Source organism: Cyclopterus lumpus, chromosome 9 (assembly GCF_009769545.1).
Source record: "Cyclopterus lumpus isolate fCycLum1 chromosome 9, fCycLum1.pri, whole genome shotgun sequence".
In the NCBI taxonomy this organism is placed as follows: Eukaryota; Metazoa; Chordata; class Actinopteri; order Perciformes; family Cyclopteridae; genus Cyclopterus; species Cyclopterus lumpus.
Genome location: NC_046974.1, coordinates 10,163,463 through 10,191,128, shown reverse-complemented (window position 1 = coordinate 10,191,128; position 27,666 = coordinate 10,163,463). Strand labels below are relative to the sequence as shown.

The following is a 27,666-nucleotide window of genomic DNA, read 5'->3' as shown; positions in this document are numbered from 1 at the left end:
TTAGTTCTCTCCACATGAGGGCAGACCCGAGCCAGATGTCGATACAATCTATCACAGCAGCAGAGTCGATGTTTCACACATTGAATGCTTGGTTAATGCAAAGCTAAGAGCAAGGTCAGACATTAATAAAATGCACAAGGCTATTAAAATACATGAATGATGTGGGTTGTTGTTTATATGACAACAGGTCTCTTTATATCATGGAGGCATTAGCCCATTTTTATTGTGTCCAACATTTTGAACTGTCAGTCACTCCCTATAGGTTTATTTTTTTGAAATATAATGTATTGATTATTTCTATATAGCCGAGATGGGATAGTTCTTTCCCATTTGCATTATCAAGCAAAAGATGCATCAAGCTATCCACATTCAGGTCGACATCATCGCGGAAGTCAGGGGGGTGTGCCTGTAAAATACATCAGTTGCACCGAGGGTTCATTATAAGTCCTGTACATTTAATTAAACTCCTTCAATATATGGACATTTAGAAATCTTTGAATGGCCCTGTCCTTAAAACAAACTACGTCTTTGGTTCCAATTTGAGTTAATCTGATCTACGCTGATGATTTAGGTGTCCTGTCTCCTCAATTAGGCCTGTGGTATGGCATTCAATTCAATTTCAAAAGGAGTAATAATAGGTAAAACCAAGGAGGATTGGAAGTTACATTTTCCTTCATTTTTTATGGCAGGCCAAGCGCTAAATGTGGTAAACAAAGGGAGATATTTTGGTGACATCATCATGAATGACATAAGTGATGTTGACGATGTGCAAGCCAATATACTGGCATGTAAATTTCACATGTGTACAGATGATGTTAAAAGAGCTCTCTTCAGAGCCTTCTGTACTCTACTGTATACAGCCCACTTGTGGTGCTTTTAGAATCTGACTCAAGATGAACAAGTGCAAGTCACATGTTTATGACTAATATTCACACCTTTCGTGCTGAGGAATGTTATGTACAAATGTAATGTTGATTGACTGCATACAAAAAATGTAATCATAAACGCCCTAACTGAGCCCACAGAAAGAGATACAAGGTATTGTACTTGTTTTTGGAATCATTGGAACACATATCTATATTCTTTAACCACAAGTGACTTTTGACTTTCTTTGTTGTATTTGTTGTCGTTGTTGTATGGATTCATGAGTATGAAAGCCCATTTCTGACATTAAAAGAAAAGAAAAAAAGGAACATTTTATAATGTTGACTTTTGAGTCCATTTCCGCCAGTAAAAGAAGAAGAAAAGAAGAACATTTTATAATTTCGTTTTTTTTTTAATCTCATTCTTTTACATTTTATTTGTTTCTTTTACTGACAGAAATGGGCTTGCATACATGTGTCTGGAGAATCAAAGTTGAAGAAGTTCAGTTTATGTTTGTGCTCCGTTTTATTTTGATAAACCGGAACACACACATGTGGCGCTGCCGGTTGACTTGACGTCGGTTGAGCGGCTAACCAGTCAGTCGGCTTGTTCAGCGCTGTCTAGTCCAGCCTGTCAACAACACTGCAACCTGAGACGGGATAGCCAGCCAGCGGACGAGCTCAGGAAACCAGCTAAGTTAGCTCCTCTGCTAGCCCGCTCCACTAACCAACTTGACACGGCTCGTACTTTCCACTTCCAAGTTTGAGATACGTGTTATGATTGAAGTTGTTTCGACAAGAGAAGAACCGGAAAAACGGACTTTCTCGTTCGGTAAGTTGTCTCCGGTGCGGACCAAAGACGGGTTCAGTCAGTGTTTCCATTTTGCGAGTCCCAGCTTCTTGAGTTGTTAGCTCTCCGCTGCTAGCCAGCGAGCGGTGTGGTGCGTGTGTCGCTCCTCTTCTTTGAAGTCTGGGATTATCAGAAGAGTTTTAAAGCCTGCGTGCGTCTTTGTAGCATAGTTTGTGTGCTTTAAATGCACCACCTGCTCTGAGCAGGCCGACTCTGTGTCCTTCTTCCGTTGGACCAGGTCCTGTCCGCGATACGAGGGGGTTTAAGGGCAGTGAGCGGGCACTTGTTGCACACTCTAGACTGAGACACACACTCTTTTTAATAGACTTTCCTGTTCTATGAAATAATTGGTTAATTAGTAAAAGCGGAATAACTACACGTTTCTTAATTGATTATCTGGACACGTATACATACATGCTTATTCGTGCTTGTCCCTGTTTTAGACTAACAAAAAGCATCCCTTGATCGGCTGGGTCACGTCCTTATTGATACTGATACATATTACAAGCAATTATTGGATGACAGCAGACAATTGAGGTGATTTAAATATTTTATATATATATATATATATATATATATATATATGTACGTTAACATGAATGTGTGTATTGTCTATGTTAGGAGATTTCCTCTGTATAACTGGATAAACCAGGTTACTGACTATTCACTTTCTCGATGTACTTCCTGGTAGAAATCAATTAAATGTATTGCACCCACTTCTTTAAGATGCCTGCTGAATTAAGTATTCAACATAATTATGCATTGTGCTACAATAAAGGCAGGTATTGAACTTGTTGTTTGTGGCTTTCAGTAATGTGTCCTGTGTAAAAGGCTATATAAGGCAGACACTTTGCTAATCCTTGCTGTGCTGCTCGACAGTGAATGTTTAGCATTCCATTTTAGCGAAGGCGTTTCCTGTCAACATCTAAAGTTTTCAAGTTTTTGATCTCTGCTAGGCGAGCAGAAGTCTGTGTGTTTTCTCAGTATCATTCCTTTCCCCTTTCCTTCCAGTACCTCTTTCAGATATAGTGCTATCTATGGATACACAACTATGTTATCAGCACCTAATTAGTTAAAATGTATCAGTATAACTTATCAGTTGATGTACATAAAATGATCTGTGCAGAAAAAGAGCAGACGTAAACCCACAGCTCAAACAGAAAAGGGCAGCAAACCGAACTGTTGACAGTGTTTATGGTTCCAATATTCAGAGATTAAATTTACATATAGTGAGCAGTCATAGAGGACATCATGGAAATAGAAGAACAGGAAGCTTTAAAGTTAGTGTCTTTCCTCGTGCATTTTGTGGTTTTATATGCCTGAACATATTCCATCAGCTCGAATGTAAGGGTGTGACTATGTTTACTCAAGTCTGTGTCAGTGTAAACATTATCATCTATTTGCTACTGTATGGGGACGTGAGAACACCGCAGTGAAGAAGTATTTGCAATAGATAGCCCTGTTGCAGCTCTGCTGTGATTTATCCTCTTGACTAGAGAAAGTGTACTTTACTGACACAAAGTGTGTTCCTCTTAGGCATCTTCAAATTCTTCCTCCTGTGTGATATGACATCGCTGTTTGGTTCCTACAAAAGCCAGAGCTCTACAGCACACGGTTGACATCTTGTCAGGTAAAATATTCTGGGATTATCTCACAGTAGTTGGTTACGGCATGTCGTTTTTCTTGCTTCTCTGTATAGCAAAGTATCTCAACACAGCAACATGTGGAAAGCATTTTCAGATGTGAAGAGGGAGTCTCTTAAAGGGTTAACGCGAAAGAGCTTGAGTTGTAATGTTTTCTATCTTCGTTTTCACTGAAGAAACGACTGATAAAACTGATTATCATCATAGTGTGTCAAAGGAATGGAGTCCGATGATCTCCAGTTATCTCATATGTATCACTATGCCTCCTTTTAGAAGAGTCAGTTCAAGATAAACACATGGAAGTTTATTAGGGGAGGAGCTGAATCTTAAATAGCAATCTGGTGTGAGTTTGCAGTGGAATCCCCAAGTCACTGTCTAAGCCTGATTTGCCTGTGTTACAGCATGGAAACAAAAACAATGCCATTGTACAGTTGTCTAGCTCATCACACTATTAGGATCCACCTTAAAGGTACACATTCCTGATCACTACTGCACCAGTAATTCAGTTTAGACATCTGAGGCAATACATTTCCTGGTTCCAGGCTACATGCACAGGTATGTAGTCAAACACATGTGTATGTATTTATAGAAAATTATAGAATATTAATTAATTGTGAATAGAGACTTCCAGTAAGCAGTTCATGAATGTCTTGTTGTGTCAACAGATTTCTATTAAAATTAGTGTAACTTTTTTCATCCTAAATTACCCAACAATGTAGAGTTTTAATTGTTAACCTTAGTAGTGTTTTTTCACAGCAGACATTTTCACTCAAAAGCAGTAACTAAGTGTCCCAGTTAGCCGAGGCAGTGTGACGGTGAACCAGCATGCACAATACCAGAACTGAAGCAGCTAAATGGAATTCAGCCATTATTGATTTTTATTACTTACGCCTGTGCTTTTCCTAACGTGACCGGTCGAAATGTTTGATGAAAAAGGTCTATCAATGTGACTATGGGTGACAAACAGCTGTCAACATGGGTTCTTTAACCTGCTAGTGCCCAATGACCTTGTGCTGCAGTGCAAGGCACTCCCATGACAAAGTCCACAGTAATGATTAGATAGAGTAAGTGCTATCAGGCTATTAATGAGTTTGATTTGGCATTATGTAGTGTTGTGGCATTGCATCAATATAGAAATGACCATAGATCTGTTTTGTTTTTTTACTTTTTACTTTTAAAGGTGCTGTTCAAGAGGATGGCTGCTCAGGTAGAGGTTCAGCCTGGGGAGGTAGGTAGGCCAGTGGTTGGAGGAAGACTTCACCTGAGTCCTTTGACTGACTCCAGCAATAAGAGCCTCTTCGAGATCCCCTCCATGAACCAGTCCTGTATTATCACCCCAGAACCTAACAAACCTGTCCCAGGCCCCAAGCCACGGCTCACTCCCAAACCTTTTGCTGTGGAAAGAAACCCCACAATTAGGCCCATACTTGCCCCGAAGCCTCACACCAAGCCCCGGCCAGAGTCCACTCGCCTTCCTGGATACACACCAGAGTCTCCATGCAGTCCAAAACCTCAGCAACCAGTTGCCCATGTCCAACCCAGGCCAGTGTCAACCAACCCTAACCGGCCTGCCCCTACCTCCTTTAATACAACTAATAAGTTGAACACTGGACAAACAACCAAGCCAATAGCCCAGCCATTTAAACCGGCCCCTCCTCTTGACCTGGGAGACCCCAGCAAACCCATTCCTTCTTTAACAACAGAGAGGCAGAGACCTGGTTCATCAAGCTTGGTCTATTCCAAGAGCCTTAAACAACTTCCAGCAGCCGAGTGGTCTGGAACCACTAAAAATCAAGGTGAGAAGGACCAGAAGACATCCAGCAATGTCGGGTCCTCCATTACTAGAACCAAGTCCATGGGTTTTCTCATTCACGTAGGGCAGGAGGAAGAAGAAAAAGAAAAAGAAAACCCAGAGGCAGCAGTGCTACTGCGGCCAAAGCCCAGAGGATCCAGGCCCAGACCTGTGTCAGCCATTTTCCTTGACAGTCCGACCAAGGCCGAGACACCAGTTCCTGCCCCTCGCTGGGCGAGACGACCGCTTTCAGCTGATCTCACGTCCAAGTTTGAGTCAATCGGTCTGTCTCTACACCGTAACACACACAAAGACACTAAGGAGAACACTCCAGCTCCAGAGGAGAAAGGGCCGACACAGAAGAGAGAGCAGGAGAAAACACCTAAGAGTAATGCACCACAAAGTATGGATGGTGCAAGTGACAAACATACTCTAAAAGAGAGTGAAGAGGATAAGTGTGCAGTCAGCATCAAGTCACGAATTAGTTTCCTCGATTCATCCTCCTCTCCTAAGACCGGTGTCGCAGACCAAGGGTCTGATCTTTATTCTCCAGTGCAGCCAGTCCCTGAAGCCGAACCACCAGTAGGTGTCAAACAGCTCATCAAGCAGCTGACAGAGGACCCATCACCAACTCAGAGTCCTATTGTGAAACCAGTACTGAAGCACCGGCCCTTACCCCTCGACCTGACTAAAAGGTAAGAGCTGCTCATAATAGGGTTGTTTGAGATGAGCCACTCCAGCGCAGAAGCGATCACCAGCGATCGCCGCACAATGCATGCTTGTTAGATTTGTGTCCGACTTGATCCCGACTCGCTCTGACGCACACGTGGGCAACGATAACCCCTCGAGATCGAGGCGGCCGCAGTTTTTAAAGCCAGGCACCTCAGTTGTTCTCCACCACCTGCAAGACCCAGAGCATGATGGAAAACGCCATACGTTTTGTAGAAATTCCTATTTTTATGTGTAAATGTATTATTTCACACCAGATTGGTAGCAACTAGTGCAACGTTTAATTTACAAACATATCTTGTGTGATTGATAATGGTAAAGCTCATTTATATAACACCAATCAAATTGAGCATCAAAGTGTTTTACATGAAAAGAACAAAGGATTGAACACAATGCAGATACACGCACGTCTCCACATAAATATATATATTTACAACCGCATATAAATAAATCCAAAATGTGGCCTTCAAACTACAAGTAGCCTACAGATGGGATCTAACAGGATGTTACTGTTTCTGTGACTTCCTGTGTATTTGAAGGCTGTTGGAAGCTGTCCGACTTGACCGCTGTATTTCGTTAACGCCCCGTGCTGCCGCCTGATCTCGTCCACGTTCCAGACTAGGCGCAGCTCATCTCAAACAAGCCTAGCGCCTTAATGCCTCAGCTTGCTTTTGTGCAATGTGTTTGTCTACGAGTTTCTTTGTCATGGATGGCTTTTGTCTTGTGTGATGTATGTTCATCAGGTTTTCATCCGAGAGGTCGCCAGACAGTGTTTTCCTCAGTGAGGCAACAGACCGCGATGAGATCAGCAAAGATCCTCAGAGGAGGGTAAGAAAAGGACTCTGCTTCGTAGGAACTGGTTTCTGTTGGGCTCAGTCTATGTTTAACAGGCACATGAGAAACAGTGGTACAGCTGAGAGTGTTTAAAAGAACATTTCCCTCGAGGAAATGAAGCATTGCACCAAAATGACTTGTTAAAAGATGGATAAACCTGTGAAACCTAATACAGGTGACACAATACTCATCCCCAGTGGCTGCTGGTTATGAAACACACAGAGGAGATCACTGGAAAAAGGTCAACACAGAAAGGCTTTGATTAACTCCTCTGCACCACACCCACTGTTATGAGGGATACAATTACTACGTTGACAGGCCGTTTAAATCCTTTTATTTCTTCCTCCTGTTATGTTGTGAACTCACATTTTGTTTTTAAAGCTTTTTATTTCTGTCACATAATTCCACATTTGTTGTAACAATGTTCAAATAGTGATATTGTTGAAGAGAAAAAAAGCAAGATTGTTAAATGACTAAAGTAACAATAAGAAAAACATTTGCTGTTATCACCTCACAATTCTCAACATATCTCTGAATTTCCTTAGATTGAAGAGTCAGCTATCACCCCCAATGACCAGAGGACATTTGTGGATCTAAAAGACTCCCAAGAGGAGCTCAAAATGGCCTCCACGCCCGAAGAGCCTCAGGGGAGCCAGGAGTTTGGCGCCACCTCCAAGGAAAGTGGTCCCAGGAGTGACCTACAGACAGTGAAAGCATCCTTGTTTGAACATGTTGTGGAGAGGCACAGTGTGCTGATGGTGGAAGACGGCAAGCCTGTAAACAAGTCTAATGATTCGCTCAGCAGCCTGTCATTTAAGAGAGGAAAGGGTGAGGATAAGGGAACTCTTGTCACTGCCACCTACAAAGAGCCGTTATCTCCATCAAGTCCTCTGAGGGTGTCACATGCCTTTGACACTGTGCAGGCTGTGGAAGGGAGCAGGGCAGTGAGTGAGAACATCCCATCAGCTCAGTGGGAGGATAAGGCCATGACGCTACGCTCCAGGCGCTCAGAAGGGAGCAGGCCGGTGGAAGAGCGGACCGGTTCAGCCCAAGACGAATCAGCTTTGGCTGTGATGCCAGAACAGCAGCCTCGATTTCTGAGAGTGGGTGCTTTGCATAAGTGGACCTCTACAGGTCTTGAGACAAGTGTGGAGAAAGGGATGCTGAAGGAAACGCAAAGGGAAGAACAAGGGGCTTTGGATCAAGACGGGCACGGGCAGCGAGACGCTGAACAGGAGGAAGTGGCTGCAGCTCCAAAACGTTTGAAAATGCTGCAGTCAGAAGAGCAACCAAAACCCAGGGCAACCTACTTTGCTCTGACTGGACAAATACATGAGCCAGTTTCTCCTGTTGATGCAGGAGAAAGCATAGGGGACGTGACTGGGCCCTTTGACAACTTCTCTGTGAGCTCTGCACCAGACAGTTCTAAAACAAAGCTTCCAATAAGGTGGAATCCAGCATTAGATGAATCGTTTGGGAAAAACTCTCAAGTTAAAGTTGAAGAGTTGATGATGAGGAGGCACATTTCACAAAGAGAGATGAGATCAACTTTGGATGAACAGACAACAGAGGAAATAATGGAAGTTGAAAAGAAAAGGGAACTAAAAAAAGAGACAGAAAGACACATGGCAAAAATGAAAGAGCTTCAGAGGGAAAAACAGAGACAGATGGAAATGGAGAAAGAACCACATTTAGAATTTGCACGAATGAAGGAGAGGGAAATGCAAAGAGAATTTGAAAGGCAAAGACAGAAAGCCTTTGAGAAGGAGAAACAGGAGTTTGAGGAGAAACGGCACGCACTGGAAAGGCAGAAACAGTTAGAGCTTGAACAAAGACAGAAACTGCAAGAGCTGGAGCGAGCGAGACTAAGAGAACTTGAAAAAGAGAGGCTACTACAACTTGAGAAAGAAAAACGCCAAAAAATGGAGAGAAAGATTGAAAGAGAGAAGCTGCGAGAGCAGGAAAGGGAGAGACAACAGGAACAGGAGAGTCAAAGACAAAGGGAGGAAGAGAGGCAGAGAGAGCTGGACAAGGAAATGCTGCTGGAAATCCAAAAGGAGAAACAGAAAATGGAAGAGCTGAAGAGAATTAAAGAGCTTGAAAGACTGCAATTCTTAGAGTTCGAAAATCAGAAGGAAAAGGAGACTCAGAAGGAAAAAGAGACACAGCAGCTCATGGAGCTCGAAAAGCAGAGACGTAGAGAGAGGAGGGAGAGAGAGGAGGCAGAGAAAATAAGACAGGTTGCATTAGATCAGGAAATTATAAGAATGAAAGAGATTGGTAAAGAAAAGGAAAGGCAAAATGATCTTCAGAAAGTGATTGAGAGAGAAAAGCAGAGAGAGCTGGAGAGACAGAGACAGAGAGATTTGGAGAGGGAGAGACAGAGACAACTAGATATCGAGAGACAGGAATTAGAAAACCAGAGGCTGAGACAACGAGAACTGGAAAAGGAAAGGCAGAGGAAAGAGAACTTGGAGAGAATTAAGGAGATGGAGAGAAGACAGCTCTTGGAGTTGGAAAGGCAAAAGCAGGCAGAGAGGGACAAACAGCAAATTCTGGAGCTCGAGAAACGCAGACTGAGGGAGAGTCTAGAAAGGGAGGAGGCGGAGAAAATGAGACAGATAGCCAAGCAGCAAGGAGCAGAGAGGCAGCGGCTTAAAGAGAAGCAGAAAAAAGAGGAACAGGAGAGGGCGAGATTGGAGTCGTCTCCTCTCAGGCCTCAAGATCTAGACTCTGTGCTCCGAAATGACTCGTTTTCCAAGCCAACTTCTCACCGCAGTGACACTGCAACACGATGGAAGGAGCCATCTCCGAGAGTAGAAGCGTCTTACAAACCTGCCATCCTTGACATAGACTCTTTCACATCTCAAGTTCAGCCCTCCCCCAGTAAAGACTTGTTTCCTGTTTCTGGTATTCAGGATGTAGACGCTGCATTTGGAGTTAGATCACATCCACCTACACCTGATGTAGATGTTAGCTGGAGGTTGCCACAACAGACTTCAGGTATTACAAGCCCAGTATGGACGACATCTCTTCAGGATCCATGGGAGCTGCGGCCTGTTGAGATGTCTGTGGACAAACCTATAGCTGAACCCAGAAAGCATACCAACAAACTCAGCCCAGAGCAACTCCTCCTCAGGCAGGAGGAACGACTCCCACGGAGGCAGTCCAGCAGCGTTTCTGAGGGGCAGATATGGCTCCCCAGAGAGCAGCAGCCTCAAGACGGCAGGGGAGAGGACCATAGCCAGAGGAGATCACAGGGATCTCAGGTGAGTTGGATATATCCAGGAAATACTATTTAATACAGGCGCCATCCTCCGGCTCTGAAAATTTAAGCCAATGCGTGTTTTGTTTTCTTTCTAATAGTCAGCAGGGGGGGGCGATTGTATAGAAGTCTATGAGAAATGTACCCCGTTTCTCACTTGATTTATTGCCTCGAAAAAAAACATACGTTTATTGTCTCATTTACTTTGGTACCATTCAGAGTAGCATTCACGACAAAGCAGGGTATGCTTAAGGACGCAACTACCTTGTGATTGACAGGCTTCTACCATCATAAAAGTGCATTGTAACATTTCTATGGTCTCAAATGCTCCACCCTCTGGTGTCACTTATGGCTTTAAAACCGTAGTCCAGAAACCAACGGGGAATATCACGTTTACTACATCCACTTCTTATACAGACAGTTCATGTGGAAATTGTTTGTAATTGTCACAGTATGATGAAATCAAATACAATAAACGGTAACAATCCTGCAACAATCCTCCAAGTAAAGATGAATATCTCCCACTAAAATTGAAAGCAGGTTGTATTATGTGTATTCTTATCTGTTTTAAAGTGCTCAAGATAATGAGATAAACCCATATGGGACAATGTACACACACTCATAGCAGTTTTTACACGCATGTACACATGTGCCATCATCAAAGTATAAAACTGCCAGAATGTGGCAAAGGGCTCTCTGTTTATTTCTGACCTGCTCACTGACTATACCCCCATCAGACACCTCAGGTCTTCAGTCAGTGGCTTTCTGGTTGTACCCAGAATAAGATCTGTAGCTGGTAAAGGTACTTTTAGTTACTGTGGCCCTCTGGAATGTGTGCATGTGTGAGGGTATTGTGTGTAAAGTATTTGAATGTATTTGATTTATGTTTAAATGTAAAGCACATTGAGTTTTTCTGTAGTGAAATTTGCTCTATGAATACGTTGTCTTGCCTTGAAATCCCAGAAAGCAGAACAGTTCAGAGAGAAAATAGTCAGTCTAAAGTTAAAGTATGACTACAGTTGGACGAAAAGGGCTGTTGTTCCAGCAATGCCATTCCTCCTCCTTCTTTCATTGAACTAATATTATCGTCTGCCTTTGCATGTCTGCTGGATACCAAATTTAAATGTATCTTTTACAATTTGCATAATGTTGTTAAAATGTAAGAACTTTCACATGTAATATATGGCATGGCATCTGTTCAACTAACATGTTGGAAGTGATTGTAGCATTTTTGTAAAGTAAAGTCCATTCATCGATGCTGATTCTGTTAGTTAGGTCATACTTCTGCTTCTTTGGGGGACTGTCCTGTTTGTGTGTGTCTGCTTGAGCGGTGGAACAGTGACCATATGCACGCGCAACCTCAAATGTAGTTCTGAAAGGGGTCAATCTAAATGTTTCTCTTTAACAGCATGGTAGTGAACAGGTTTAAATAAAAATGTGTATCCGGTGATATGATATGAAGTTGACTCTGGTTTCTGTGTGTGTCTTAGGAGTTGAACAGGATACGGTCTCGCAGTGTTTCACGGCGATCGGCTCCTTCTAGCAGTGTTTTGGAGAGAAGCCTTTCCAGGATTAGGAGTCGCAGCGCCCACCGAGAGCAGGACAACAACGATCAGGTGAGTCAGTCTGCTGCTCGGCCTCTGCAACAGTTCAACTGGTTTCCGGGAAAGATGTAAAACAATGAGATGACAAACTGAGTTTTTGCTTCATTTGGTTGGTTGGCTTCGAGTCCTTTTTTATTATAATCACTGTTTTCATTTTGGAATGTTTATTACAAAGCGTTGTGGAAACAGGGAGGGAAATCTGTGTGCACTTGTGTTTGCACTGTGAGTGTGAGCAACACTATGTTTGTCTTGGAGAGGGAGCGATGGGCGCGCATTGAAGACAGACGCAGGTAGACGATAGAGGAATGCAGTTAGTTGACTGACCGTTGACAACTGGATGCTGTTATGCTCGGGTCATAACTGCTCGGGTGACTAATGTTGATGGCACCCTCAAGACTCTCATGCGTCACGATCCATGGAAGTGGCAGACAGAAATCCTCTCAGGCCTGTAATTCAGGATTGGATTAGTCAAATGGTTAATGAGTACATATTCTTATTGCTCCTTTTATTAGAAGCCTGCCAGCATGGCTCAGGTACAGCTGTGAAGTGAAATGCCCTCTAATGAACATGTGTCCTGTAGCCAAACAGACACTTCATATTTATGTGACTGTATTCTTCAGTGTTGATTGGTAACACCTGTTTTTCAATATATTTTGAAATAAATAAGCTAACCTCTTTGTAGGCATATTTGCAACGACACATTTGACATTCACTGTCAAATGTTTATTGATATGCAGTCGGGCTCAAAGGGCTCTGTCTTGCAGAGTGTAATTGTAGGCCCAGGTTGAAGCCTACTCTATGAAACCAGAAGTACAGTTGTACACTGCATGCTGCAGAGCTCACTACCACCATCTAGTGGTTGTGTTTTATTTAATTGTCTCCCTTCCTGGTGTCAGTAGTTATTACTGTCCTCAGTGCTTGTGTTCTTTGGTTTGAAGCTGAACAGCGGTCTGCTGTGTTTTAAAAGGCAACGGCAGGCAACATAATACACACTGTTCGAGAGAGAGAGAGAGAGAGAGAGAGAGAGAGAGAGAGAGAGAGAGAGAGAGAGAGAGAGAGAGAGAGAGAGAGAGAGAGAGAGAGAGAGAGAGAGAGAGAGAGAGAGAGAGAGAGAGAGAGAGAGAGAGAGAGAGAGAGAGAGAGAGAGAGAGAGAGAGAGAGAGAGAGAGAGAGAGAGAGAGAGAGAGAGAGAGAGAGAGAGAGAGAGAGAGAGAGAGAGAGAGAGAGAGAGAGAGAGAGAGAGAGAGAGAGAGAGAGAGAATTTAGCTGACGCTTTTATCCAAAGCGACTTACAATAAGTGCATTAAATCATGAGTCCAAACTCAGAACAACAAGAATCAAGCAAGTACAATTTCTTCAATAAAGTTAAACTACAAAGTGCTATCAGTAAGAGTCATTTAAGTGCTACTAAAGCAAAGGTTGAAATCCTACAAAAGGAAGTGGTAGTGCTATGCAGAATGTATGCGATTACTTATTGGACTGCAGGAACATACAGACATTTGTTATATAAATATCTTTCTCACCCTTCTTTGTTATCCCGTCACTCATGGTACCACGCCCCTCTCAGTTGATACCACACACCCACGCCAGATCATGGCCCAAAGTCTGAAACGGGGAAAAAAAGATTTAAAATTTAAAAATACTAAATCTGCAACTGAAAAATCATCATGGTATCATGAGTGACAGAATAACAAAGAAGGCAGAAAACCTGCCTCAACAACATTGCCTTCAGGAAACGTGGGCACACAAGCATTATGACTCAATACTTTCTATAAAGCATATTCACGTGATTGGCAGTAAACAAAATTGATGCCAGTGACACAGTTATGTTTATCGAGCTGTTTTAGACCATACTAGGCATTAATCAAAAGTTCAAAAGTGGAAGTGCGAAACGTCAGAGTGGGGTCTTTGAAAGGCAAAACCTGGTGACGTTCATGCCTAGTATGGTGATATCACTCCCCTCTCAGTTGAAACCACGCCCCCTCACACCAGATTATGGCCAAAAGTCTGAAAAAAATATATATTTTGTTTAAAAGAATTCCAGAATTATTATGATTATGGTTGCTTGTTATTTTAATATTTGAATCTGGGAGATAATTTGCCTTCAGGATCGGCAGAAATAACTAATTATGTTTGCCAAAATTACAGATTTCGGGTACTGATATCGAATATCAATCCAGTACTGACTCAAATGGATCGGGTATCAGTGACAATAGGCCAATCTGTTATTGGATGCCATTAGTTAAAAAAAAAACACCTATTCAGTACATTTATATGTGTATTTATTTGTTACATTTTGTTTTACAAATTTAGGAAAGCAATGTTTAAATCAAACCTGGTGTTCCATTACACAGAGAAGAATGATCTGTTTGTCCCTCACACCGAGCCATACACCTTATTAATTAAACACGGGTATAACATTGGTACTCTGTATTGGCCAATACCCAAAGCCCAGGTATCGGTTTCAAGGCTGAAAATGTTGGATCGGTGCATCCCTAACCAAAATCCATCAATGTTGGCAGATATCAGATATGATGGATTTTTTCCTACCTTGCATTTACTAGTGAAAGAGTCCTCACACTCACACAGATGAGATAATAGTTGGTGACATCATTGGTTTAAGTTTGGAGGGTCTGAGGCTGGTGAGTGGAGCAGAGCAGAGATGGGCACCGGGCTGAGAGCTGTGTTGTACATGTGGTCATGCTGCCTGACTCCACACTGCCTCTGGGTAAGTGACAGCACAACTCTCTTATTACAGATGTTTCTCTGTGACATGCATGTCCTCTTACATAATACTGAATGGTAGGTAGTTATCAATTCCAGCATGCTGTGTGTATTTAAACTGCATCCTATTTCATCTCCTTTGTGTGGTAGCTGGTTGGGTTTCTTGTCAGGGCTGCGCACAGATTGATGATGTCAGCGGAAGAGGGGAAGTGATGACTCACTTCCCAGTAGGTGACGTTTAGTAACAATTGATTTTGAGCAAAAAGGCACATGATGATCGATTCTTAGTTTTGAATTTGTTTATGAAATGTTGGAAAATTTACAATTTAACATCCACAATTTACCAGTCGGCTAATGTGATGTCTTCAAAAATGATTTTATTCTCCAACCACCCAAAAGCCCTTTTTATAAGGATTTTGAACATGAAAAGCAGCATATTTTTAAGTTTGAGAAGCTGGAACCAGCAATTGTTTCACTTTTTTACGGAAGAGATCATATCTCAAAATAGTAAATACATTTTTTGGTGATTGAAAATAAAAAAAAGTAGTTTTTTCAGCAATCTTGAGAAGACGGAAGACGGAAGGAGTAAACTATTAATATATTTTGGGTACCACTCGCTCCAGGACAGTAATGAATGATATTGCTGTAACTAATCCTGCTGTAACCTCCAGATGCATCATAGGAGAACTTTAGCTTTATCAGTCTGTGTCACCGTGTCCTTAATAGTACCCAAGAAGAGGCAGCCATTTTCAAGTTGAGCAGTTCAGTTTGTATGCTAAGAACCTCACAGCTGACTTGCCTTTAGTGCAGCACTTCAAAGAACAGTTAATCAGATTACCTGTAGGGGGCATATGTAGACCGGGATTCAGCTTGAATGAGCTGTCCCAGTTTGCTCCCTCTGAAGTGTGTCTGGAGTCGCCCACTGTGGCTTTATTCAGGTTACCAGTCCACTGGCACCAAATAACAAAGACCTGATTAAGTTGAAAGGGTTTTTTGAGTCCGTCCAGCTGTTTGTATGAGTCTGACTCTAAGCGAGATTTAAACAAACATCCATTCAACTGTTGTGATTCTTGCTTTTGGCCACACTGCGCTGGTACACTTGATGATGTAAATACATACTCACTTCCCTGGTAGAGCTACACCTGTTGTTGCTCTGTTTTCTCTCATGCGCGCCCAATCAATCTATTAATAGTTCTACCCGAATGCATCACACTTTGTTTTGAAAAGAGATTTTGTGTCATAGCATCTCTCATTCTTCCTTCTATATTTGTTTCCACTGCCTCTCTGCTCTGGCTGTGACACTTCACTGTCCTGCCCCGCAACTGAATCAGGCTGGAGCGGTAGAGCACCGCATAACATATATCACCCTCCTCTCTCCCTCCCGCTATGTATCAGGGACCTCCCATTCTCTTGCTCTCTCTCACTCCCTGACTCTGCTCCACACTCCCTCTCTCCACACAGTTTCTCCTTGACAGTGAGTCCTATAGCGCTGAGAACAGAGAGCAGCACTGCTGACGCATTTTCTTCTACCTGCCCGTACCTGCAGAAAAAGGCGAGGGGAGAAACATTTCTCCTCTGTTCCTCCTCTGGATTTGACTTCCCCACCACAGTGCTCTGCTGTTTCCTCTGTTTGGCACCGCATTGATTGCTCTCTGGTTTTTCTTATGGAATACGAATGACTACAGCAGCTTTTCTTTTGCCACAAGCTGCCCTGCACCATTTCTCCTTGCAGCTTTTGCCAGAGGGGGGCACAGTATCTGGCACCATGGAAATGTAGTCTTGTTGGATGGATGGATTTTTCAACTTTTAACCCGGGCCTTGTTTGTTGACGCATCATCGACAGCTCTGGGAGCGCTGTCAGTTCTGCTGTAATTAAGGCTGGGATTAGTACAGAAAATCTCACATCTGGAAAATTGGCAGAGGTGGAACATAACATTGTTAACAAAACTAAGTATTATTAGCACAGTGGACCTATATGTTGTGGCAAACATAACCAGTATGTCGAGGATGTGTTTCTATTATTATTGTGTGTCTTTTCTGTTGATAGAGAGTGCAGCAGTTTTTTAGGCTGTCTCATAGCGTAGTGCCCTGCATAACTAATAGCAAGTGCTGGAGCATATCATAGCTAGCATATCGTATGTGCATTGAAATAGGCATTAGAAAGCTTCACAATTCAGTTCAGGCCGACAGGCTGGAGCCTTGACAGTGATGAGTTGAAACAGTCCCAACGGCTCCATTGGGACTGCACTGCAGAAAGCTCTTTTAGAAGTGAGACAGAGGAGACATTCGGTCCTGTAACGGTCAGGAACTAACTGGCGTTATTCTTGCTGCAGTGCTATAAGCAGCAGACGCTATCAACATCACCACATTGGACTGGCTGAGCTGTGTTGTTGCTCTCTCCGTCACCTTCCTCACTGCTGCAGTATTGACCCAGCAGCACACACCAGTGAATACTTACGACACTGTCCCTGCTCCAGCATACCTAGACACTAATGATTCTCTGTTGCTGTGATAATAACAAGAGTCACAGTTCACAGACTTCCTTCTGACACACCAAGTCTTGCCAGTCGTGGGTTGTGATGGAGTATCTGGGGGACAAGCTGTCAGTGGCCCATTCTCAGATGTCAGGATGGGTGGGAAATGTCCGTCGCTCCCTTCACGGGGCACTGGGCTTTTTGTCCAGCTCGGTGGAGAGGGGAGGCCAGGGAGAGGACGGGACTGGGGACTTCAAGAGAACCAACTCCCTGCGCTCCCTGGCCTCCCGCAGCAGGGAATCCATCCGCAGGTTCTCACTACGCAGCCAGCAACGTCTGTCCTTACGCAGGCGCACCGCACCCAACACCCCCACTGCTGTAAGACAACACACACATTTAAAGTACAAACCCACACCAGGAAACCACCAGTATCACAATTTACCTCTGATACCAAGAACAAACTATAGTCACAAGTATTTGCCAGGCATAGACGCGTTTCATACTTGAAGTGACCAGTAGAGTCGGTCAACTATGTGCCCAGCAGTATTACTTTAACATGTGTTGAAGTTAAATAAAGCACAAGTGGAATTCAAGTCATTTTGCAGCAATGTCAGTGCAGTTCTGTAATGTTACTGTGGTAACAGCTGCTCCTTCGTCAACTATTTGGTCTCTAGCCAAACATGTACAAGAACTTATCTATCTGCCTCCCTGATCTCATCTATTTCCTTCTATGTTTTCAGCACTTCTCCATCCTACATTGTCCTTGGCACATTGTAAACCTTTCTTTGTCTCTCTCTGTTTGTTTTGCAATGCTGTGGTTATACTGGTTCTTTGTAAACTACTTAAAAAATGTAGGCACAAGGATTTTACAGAATGGGGAAAAACGGGATTAGGGCAATTATACGGTACTATTGCCAAAAACTGAACTCTTGAAGAGGACACACATCTGATTTCATTAGTTCCTATCACTTGTCTCCTTCTTGATATCCAACCTAGTCTGTGCTCTAAATTAAGGACGGTTTTAGAAATCCATTTAGGGATATGGATACATTGCAGAGAAGTTGTTCCTATCTTTAGGTTACGCCTGTTTGCTAAACTGCCGTCCAACACCTCTTGAGTCACAACTCTTAAAGATAAGGGGTATTTTGCTGACGCCTGTGTGGCCGTCAGTTGTGTTGGCATATCATATTAGGTCTGAAACGCCATCAACTGTGGTTGTGGTCTCTGGGAGCAACTTGCCTCCCCACTGGGCCAGTGTTAAGTGGATGCATGACAGTAAGAGGTCAGTAATGGCTGAATGGTAATGGACAGTGTCCACATAGCCAGTAAACAAACAAGAGGAGGCAAGGGAGGTGGAAATGAGACAACCCTTTCTTTCCTGAATGACAAAGTGGAAACTGTTTATTTAATATATATATATATATATATATATATATATATATATACATACATACACACACACACACACACACACACACACACACACACACACACACACACACACACACACACACTAGTGACAACTGCAACATACCACATTCACAGATGCTGAAAGTGGACAATCTCTCCTGTAGCTCTGCTATGTCTCACCACAGTCATGTATTTGGCATTGGGTTGCTTTGAATAGCGTTGGCTGCCATTAAAGCAGATAATGGAAATATTGTTTGTATGACCATCGAGAGGGATTAAAGGTTTTATTGGTGTACTTTTTGCATGGACCTGTGCCAATCAGTAACAGCATGTGCAATAAGCAAGTTAAGTGAAATGTTATTTTCCCAATGGGAGAAATATAATTGACAAACACAAAAATACATTAACAAGCTTGGACAGGTCAAGAAATATCAGCCGTAATTTATTACTTGTTGACTTAAAACCAATCAGAGCTATTTGTTTTGGGGGAGACCAGTGTGACCTGATGACTGGACAAACCAGTATGTGAGAAGATTGTGAGCATTACTAAAATATAAAATAGATTTTAAAACCTAAATGGTAACTGTAATTGCAATTTAATAATTATTACTTTTATTATAACTATGTATAGAGGTGTAACTGCAGTGTATTTCTGCTTGAAATTATCTTTGTGGTCAGCTATTACCTTTTTATGTGAGAAAAATAAAATAAAACCACCAGGCTGGAAGAAATTAGAATAACCCTCTTAATGTGCGCTGGAGATCGTACCAATTATCGTCCATCTATTTATAGTTAGTTACTAGTGTCATATGTTTCTGGAAACCTACGATTCTTGTGATTCTAACTATCCACTCCATTTCAAGATCGGACCACCACAGCAGCTACAGGCAACAACAAACAAACTAAAAATCAAACCAACTCACCGATGAAGCACAATAAAGTGTTTATGCTTCAGTTCCTTTGTGTCAGCAATAGTGAATGTGTATATGATACCTCTGTTTCACCTTTAATTAGGGCCTAAAATGGAGTCTCCAAATGGCCTTTATTGGAAAACGCCTAAACATACCCGTAGGGGGGCGGGGGACTTCAGAGTGTTACCTTTCAAAAGAGACCAAAACCATGCATTTACTCCAAATGGTTCTCCTACAGCTTTTAATTTACTTTGGGTACGTCTGGATAGGTGTTTTTTGTGAATTTTACAGGAACGCTAAGAGGTTAAGTCAGATCCAGTGCCCTCTGAGTAGAATTAAGCCAAGTCAGGTTTTTTAATTATTTCCCTCTGTTCTTACTGGACGCTTTGTACAGCATTGAGCCCTGTGTCTGTATGAACCACTTATGTAATGAAATAACACCGTACTGTTGGGTTCGTCTGAATGTAAGCCCTCTGACATGCGGCTAGAATGCCCATTTGTTGACATGAGATTAGTGCCTGTGGGAGCAGTTGTTTTGAATATCTGCAGGATATTGATATTGATTACTGCTGTGTACATTAGTGCACGCAGAGCATATTTTCTCACTCCACCCTACCCAGATTGATATGAGTAGGGAATGGGGAGTGGTGGCGTATACTGCAAGTATGATGTTATGATTTAATGTATTTTCGTGTGGCTGTTAATGATTTTGCACTACTTGAGATGGTCACGACAAATCCCATTTACAATAACTTTGAGAAGCTCATAACATGAGCATGAGCCACGATACAGTCAGTCAGCTGTTTGTTGGCGTCTGCTGCAATACTGAGGAATGTGCACACCGTAACAGAGATTTTTATGATTTGAAAATATCTCTTTCACACACAGACACGGCAGACTACAGCACTGATGGGGATTCCAAATTGCACACGCATTGTTCAACAGTGCTGATAACTGGGTTATAAGTTTGTGTATTGGATGATTTGTTCATGTACACGCACGTATATTTCTGCAGTAACTGCCTACTGTGTTGTCTGCTCTGGTGTAAAAACATCTGTTGGGTGCTTTGCAGAAAAGCCCTTCCCTTTTCAAGGAAGTGTGTGTGTGTGTGTGTGTGTGTGTGTGTGTGTGTGTGTGTGTGTGTGTGTGTGTGTGTGTGTGTGTGTGTGTGTGTGTGTGTGTGTGTGTGTGTGTGTGTGTGTGTGTGTGTGTGTGTGTGTGTGTGTGTGTGTGTGTGTGTGTGTGTGTGTGTGTGTGTGTGTGTGTGTGTGTGTGTGTGTGTGTGTGTGTGTGTGTGTGTGTGTGTGTGTGTGTGTGTGTGTGTGTGTGTGTGTGTGTGTGTGTGTGTGTGTGTGTGTGTGTGTGTGTGTGTCTTTCTTTGCAATCAGTGTGTTATCAAGTAGTAGTTTCCAAAGCCTCCATCAAGCCCCTTCCTTCTTAGATTGTCAGTGAGCCCTATTTAGTGATCAGGCCTTTCTCTCCTTCATCCTTCCATTCATCCGCTCTTTGTTATGTCGTTTCCCCAGACACACCCTTCCTGTCTCGGGGAAGCTTGCTTTTGCTAATGTTATTAAGGAAAAGCCTTCCCCATGACAAATATAAATTATTGCTACTGGACCTGTTGGTAGAGCAGAACTGAACATATTATCCTTGTTTGTGGCTGTTAGCGGAGCTTGTGTGTGTGTGTGTGTAGCAGAGCAATTGAATAATCTTATTGCCTAAAAGTTTTTTGTTGTAATTGTTTGGCCAATACATCTGTCTAACTTGTCTCAGTGTGTAGATTAATGCAGGCTGCACCAAAAGAGAAAGTAAAATTATCCAATTGGGGAACAACACTGAGACTGTTAAAGGCCCCAATTTGACTGAATAATAAATGGTATGAGATTATGAAAGAGTCTCTAAAAGGCTTTCCAACTGCTTTGAGCAGGCAGCCATGAGTCGTTTCTTTTAGCTGCTGTGTATTGGCTGGCGCCCCTCTTCAACGTGTTCCAGCAAAGGCAATGTTTGCCCTCTGTGCTGCTCAGGTGAGGGTGTGCTGTGGGTGTGCTTAGGTTGAGCAACATACATGCACAGATAGGATAGGAATTTGTTTGTGAATGGGTTGAAGAGAGTAATGACATAATACCGAGTTATCTGGAATGTCAGACCCTGCCTACTTTTCATACCTGCACACCTGTTCATTTTCTGCATTACATGTGCATGATTGCATGTTTTCTTAAAAAATCTGAAAGTTGTCTGATAGCTGTTCAAATTCTGCTGTCAGAAAGGTGTTTTGAGACACTTTTTAGGAGCCAGATTTAACTGAAGTGATAGTCGGATAGTAAAAGCAATATCTGAAACCTGCTTCCCCGACAGTGGGCTGCTTCCAACTAGACTTGTATGCCGTTATTTATGAAATATTGATATGTTAAAATACACTTGTGATAATTTTGTGTAAATAATCTAGTGCCTCTTAAATAATTTCCGTTCCTTTCCGTGCTTGCTTTGTCTGCCTCCCCCAAGTTAAAGATAAATTTGAGTAGTAGCATTTTGATTTTTGTAATGTTCTATAGATAAAGCGATAATACTGTTATCATGAATTCTTTTGAATATGAGAAACACTACTTCAGACAATTTCTTTCCAAAATCAACAATCCAACAAGCTTCTCCACCTCACACATAAATTAGCCAGGTGTGCGGTGGTTGGAATGTTTTTGTTCTTTATTTTCATACAACCAAGGGCAACATCATGAATGCCTTTCAGGAGAGACCAGCCCCCCCCCCCCCCCCCCCCCCCCCACCTGCTTAGAACAGCTATAAACATCTCTCCGATTACATGTCGTAAGAACTTGTTCTTTTCAGGCATACCCGGCTTTCAGACAATCCAATAAGCATACCGTGACCTTTTAAGCCTGTGAATTAGTCTTTACAAATAATACATCAACTTTAATTTCCTGGTCAAAATCCATTCTATGTACGTATCATTGATGAAAGGATCATCAAGGTTGCTATTATTAGATCAGCACCCATGCAATACATGTGATTGATCTGTTGCTTCTGTTTTAATACTGTAGCGAACCACTAACTAATGTTTCTATAGTTCAGACTTACTGTCATACATTTTTCTCTGTAGTTTATTCTTTGAGGAAGACCTACTCTTCTAGCTAAACAAGCATTTGATTGACCCCAAGATCACTAGATAAGTGAAGCCTATATGGTAAATATGTCTGAACAAAACCTCCCGTCCAAATCAGATTGTACGTTGAACATGCATTGTCAGTGGAACAAGGACTCTTAAGTGTGTGTATTTAGGGGTGAGTGACCCTGTGATCTCAACGAGTGCAGTAAATCCTTGAGAAGAGGATGAAGTTGAGAAAAAGTGCTTTCTCTGATGCCGGGAACCATGTTGAATGTCATTCTCACTGTTCTGTTGTCTTTTTTTCCTGTCAGGAAGGGCTTAGCTGATTAATGACATCCTGCACTGCTGTTCTAGTTATTTTTTTCACTCTCTTCATCTATCTTATGTTCCCCCAATCCAACTGTATCACAGTCACACTCTTCTTTCCTATTCTTTCTTTCCTCTTTTTGAAGTCCTCTTGAAGTATCTGTGCTCTCACAAAGAAAACAAGGCTAGCATTCATGAAGCTCTAAGAATGAGAACTCTGATCCACTCTCACTGCTCACATAAACATCACTAGTGAACGGCTCTCACAGTCTAGGAACCTGGGCCGTTACCGAGCCAGGTGTATCACATTTCTCTGTCCACCCTCTCTGTCCTCAGGCAACATCTGAGGACAGAAGGATTTTCTATTGTTTTTTCCTATATAGGCCATGGTTTTCAGTTCATGAGCAGGCAATCCTCTGTGAGCCCTGTGTGCTGTTCAGACAGTATGTCCTCTGTACCAGCCTCATTAAAAGTGGCATGGTTCAGTAGACGACAAACACACACTCGATCACCCACCCATCTTCTTTTTTGTCCCCACTCTGGTCCTGACTCCATTAACTCATCCTTTCACCTTTTCATTACTGTACCACTGCTGGCTGCTCAAGCTGGATAGGCTGCAGCTCTATGAGCAACACTGTTGGCTTTTCAGTAGCACTGATGACATTGATTACCCGACTACTGATTGAGCTTGGCTTAGCACTTACAATCTAAATGCACTATGCACTAGAGTTCAGATGTCAAGTGAAAGCTGCTGCAATGTTTATTTCACTCAAACTGGTCTGTTCCAGTTTGATTACTCCTCATTTACTAATAACTGTTCCCTCACTCTTGCCTTCAGGTACAACAGAAGCAAAGTGACAGTGGTGAAGAGGAGGGGAAGGACTTGGGAACACCGGTCCGTGACACTGACAGCCAGTATGGGACCTGGGAGACAGGACTGCGTACTGACGACAGGTAAACATACTGTAGTTGTGATGTCAGATGTCTGATGTTTTTTTTGTGTTCATTGTGTTTACAGGTACACAACACAAGTCAATGTTCACAAACTATTCGAATTGTCCATTGCATTCACAACTACGGTAACCGCAGCCGGACAAATATCTGTGCAAACATCTTTATCTTAATTTTTGCTTCCAAAAATGTGTGCTTATAACAACTGGATTCTGGTATACTTAATTGAAACCTGACTGTGGGCTTGTGCCACAAAGTTTACACTGAAGTCAATCATTAGCGTTCGTTTGCTTAAAGAGGCAGAATCAATCAAATGTTTAAGACCACTTGAATCAACCTTGATATTAGTGCTCATCTATATGTTAGTGAAATCTCTGTATAGTATCAAAACACTTATATAATGATAGCTGTACAGTACACAACTTCCTGTCTTCTAGTCGGTGGTTTTAAAGTTGTCGTGGTTTTCATACTACTTGACTGACCGGCAATCTTTCATCTGGAATCCCAGATACGGTCTACAAACTACACACAAGGGCTTAGTCATGTTTGTTGATGTTGTTGTTGGCACACGTGTTCACATAATAGTCTGTTTCCACACCTCCTTACTATTTCCCCTATGTAGATCAGTGACTGTGTTTTGTGTTATGTTTATCCATGCAAACATCCAACATCCTAATAGTAACAATGACAACTTTGGTTCTTACGCTCTCATTGGCTGTGGCTCGCTGACAGACTCCTAAAGTTGTGTCGTGTGAAATGACTCATAGCTCTTCTGCTGCTGGTTTCAGTCACTGCATCTCCTGACAGGACAGCACGATGGTTGAATTTCAGCCTGCATGCATTATTCCAGGCAAACATTATATATACAGAGCAGCTAATATTGGTAGCCAGAGCAACAAGTTAGCAGACTTCCTCGTGTTAAACAGCAACAGAGAGGAGAGAAGAGGAAGAGGAAATAATCTAGCACCACAGTAAATGAAAGCAAAATACAGTGAATAATCCTACTGAGCTGAATGAATGAAATGAAACTCCAGGTTTTGCTCTTTTACTGCATCATACAGAATTATCCTTGTCCGCATCTTGATACATCTTAGAATTGAAAAATGTCCACACTTCTATTAAGTAGATGTAAAGTACTACAACTTCTATAATATAGATTATTGATTATGATCAAGTTAAAGGAACAGTCATCTTCATTTTTTTTTTTAAAACTAAAAATTATTCACTTGAACAGACATTAATGAATCCTGCGAACAAGCTTTGTTTGCCTGCGTAGCCACAGCCTGATAATGGTGAGACCGCTATGCCACAGACGGCCATTGTTGGGTAATTGTGGATAAGAAAAGTTTTAATAACTCCTGCGCTACCCTATAACAGACAGATTGCTCTTCTGTCATTGCATCACATTGCAATCCGTCACTGACCTCCTGTGGTCAGAAAATAATATCACAACAAAACCAATTTGAAAGGATAGTTATTCAATGCAATTTTGTAAAAAGTGTGTGTGTGTGTGTGAAACAAAAGGAATTCTAGAAAGAAAATAAAAAATAAAATTATATATATTGCAGTTTGTTTTTAGGTGTGTCATAACTAACAAAAGGAAAGTTATGACTCAGACTCTGTTTGATTGTAACTGCGGTGACTGCAATCACACTTGTTTTCAGAGGCGTTTCTTAACTTTTTCTTTTATTTAACTACTTCAGCCTCTCTCCCAGCTCTGAAAGCAATTTCAGCCCTTCACCAAGGAAGCCCACTCCCCCACGCACGCCAGGTGATCTGGCCTCTCAGTTTGATACTAACACTCTGGACAGCCTCCTTCCCTCCTCCTCATCTGAGAGCCCACCACTGTCTTTCCCTGATGTAAGTGTTATTTGAGTTCACCACAGATCAAATATTTTGATGGCACCTGTGCCTTTACCAATGTCTCATGTCAACTACCATTTGTGTCAGCAAAAACTGCTGAATAATAGGCTTTTCATGTTTTAGCAACAAATGTGTGTCATGACTGCATTGAACTTGTATGTTTATAGATAAGCTGACTTATTTCTCTTGTGTCTGGGTGTCCAGGCCCCGACCACTCTGTTAGACACCAGCGCTCTTCGCTCCAGAGCCCAGCTGGGGAAGAAACGAGCGCCGAGGACACGCCCCACAAGGGCCGCCCTTCAAAAGGCTGCGCCGTCAGAGGGAGAGGGAGGAACCACCGAGGACTGGCTTTACAGAGACTCCACAGGTTAGCACCAAAGACGAGCTTAAATCTTGATACAGTTCTATTCCTGTGCTGAGCTCCTCCTTCAGCACACACTAAACGGTTAGATGTGATAATGATGCACTCAGAGTTTAATTGTGTTGTCCAGAAGCACCTTTTAATGTTTCACTGCACCCCATCCCATAGACTACCTTTTTTCTAACTGTACTGTATGCTTGCATATGACTACAATGTGTTCTCCCTATGACAGAGGCAAAGGTTGAGATTAAGGACGATGACTCTGACTCTGAGGAGCCGGCCAGAAGAGCAGACACCAGCCCGCTTGCTGTTTCTTCTCAGCCACAGAGGATAGCCCTGTTCCCTGGGATGGACCCTTCAGCTTTAAAGGTGATTCTCACTTGTGCTTTTGTGAAATGTATTCACCATATGAGTGTCATATTTATTTTATGTAACACAAATATGTGTTTTGCCCTCCCTGCTCATGTTTTGTATACTTTCAATGATTTCTTTTTTTCTTTTGAATTTTTTTAAACTTTTCTAAATGTGTCCCGTTCCTGTTGTCAGGCTCAGCTGAAGAAGAGGGGCGATGCTGACAATCAAATCGATGTACCTACTACTCCCTCTCCTTCCCAGCTTTCTCGCTCTCCCAAGTCCCCGTTTCTTCCCAGAGCAGCACGTGTACTGCCCCCTCCTGGTGGGAAAGAGAATGGGTAAGCCCTGAATGTTGCGGGAAGGTTTTTTCTTTGGAGACAAACATGTGTTTAGCTGCATTAACTATGCTGTTTGTGTCTTATTTGTGTAGTGAGGAAGACTCACCCCAGTGGTTGAAAGAGCTTAAGTCCAAGAAGCGCTTAAGTCAGTATGAAAATGAGAGCTAAGTAAATAACGAGGTAAGATAGTTTTTGAATGTCCTTTCCATCTTTCCCTGTTCGTATTAAACATAAAAAGAGATGCATTATTTCCTTTTTTTGACACCAGTTTTCCTCTCACACTGCCCTCTAGGTTGCCTTAACAGATGAATCTATATGAAACTGAAGCCTTAACGTTCGACCCAGAGAGTAGGAGAGGTGAATCTACAGCTGCTGATGTATTCTTTTTCTATATGTTTTTTGTTCTCTTCACGTCTGGGTTGATAAATGTGCATGGTGCCTTTTTTATGGAGAATCTCTGTCTCGTGGAAAAAAAACATCAAGCTACTCTGCTTTATCCATTTCATGCTTGAACCTGTCGAAACACTTCTGCACCTGGAGGCACTTCACATGAACACTTTAATAGGGACCAGGAGAAGTTATGGGGGGGGGGGAAAGGCGATTATTGGCAATTATTTCCTGTCAAGCCGCATTTCAGGAAATGGTTAACTTGTGGGACCACGACGCCTCTTTATCCTGTACGTCCTTCATCACATGCTGGAGGACAATCCAGCCGATCCTTTCCAAGATGTTTGTATTTAGTCTCCTAACTCGACTAAAATGTACAAGCTGGCTGTGTCTGCGTTGGACCTTTTGTGCGTTTTCAGCGGAGGTTGTTGATGGTAGTCACACAAGCATTGCCATAGGACAACATTTCAAACACTAATGATTTTCCTTCTTGAACATAAAGAACAAATCACTGCTGACTTGATTGCCGGAGAGAGTGTATTATCATGTTAGTAACTGTAATCAGGAGATGTTATATTTGTATGATCATTGATTTACCAGACAGAGAGCTAATTTTAAAGAAAATTAAGATGCATCACAACAATATACTTTGTTACACTCCACAACCCTAACATTGTCATAGTTGCTGCATACTGTAAATATGTTTTTGTCTAAGTATCTTTTTGTCTTTGTGAAAGAGGGATAAGGGACTTTGTTGGCCAAGTGACTTTGGATCTGTCCATAATCCCTACTCTTTATCGGCACAAATACGCTCTTCAATCTTTTTTATATATATATATATATATATATATATATATATATATATATATATATATATATATATATATAT

At 42.2% G+C, this 27,666-nt stretch overlaps 1 protein-coding gene and 1 long non-coding RNA gene across 3 annotated transcripts; one reads left to right on the top strand and one right to left on the bottom strand.

Annotated features, from left to right (window-relative positions):
- Positions 1–1,457: 1,457 nt before the first annotated feature.
- Positions 1,458–27,607, top strand: si:ch73-138n13.1 (uncharacterized protein KIAA1671). 2 transcript variants are annotated; one of them, XM_034541114.1, is made up of 13 exons: positions 1,458–1,695; positions 3,250–3,343; positions 4,537–5,843; positions 6,621–6,705; positions 7,257–9,980; positions 11,467–11,592; positions 23,362–23,477; positions 25,190–25,334; positions 25,542–25,704; positions 25,931–26,067; positions 26,245–26,390; positions 26,483–26,570; positions 26,683–27,607. In XM_034541114.1, exons 3-12 carry the CDS (start codon positions 4,552–4,554, stop codon positions 26,556–26,558), a joined length of 5,010 nt encoding a protein of 1,669 aa, XP_034397005.1. In that variant the 5' UTR covers positions 1,458–1,695; positions 3,250–3,343; positions 4,537–4,551; the 3' UTR covers positions 26,559–26,570; positions 26,683–27,607. The 2 variants fall into 2 exon arrangements, with proteins under 2 accessions (XP_034397005.1, XP_034397003.1); XM_034541112.1 differs by having other exon boundaries at positions 25,178–25,334.
- Positions 11,790–15,603, bottom strand: LOC117736072. Its single transcript, XR_004609947.1, has 4 exons — positions 15,428–15,603; positions 15,143–15,275; positions 13,104–13,185; positions 11,790–12,026 (listed from the first exon to the last, which is right to left on the bottom strand). It is a non-coding gene; the product is annotated as an uncharacterized LOC117736072 (long non-coding RNA).
- Positions 27,608–27,666: the final 59 nt, after the last annotated feature.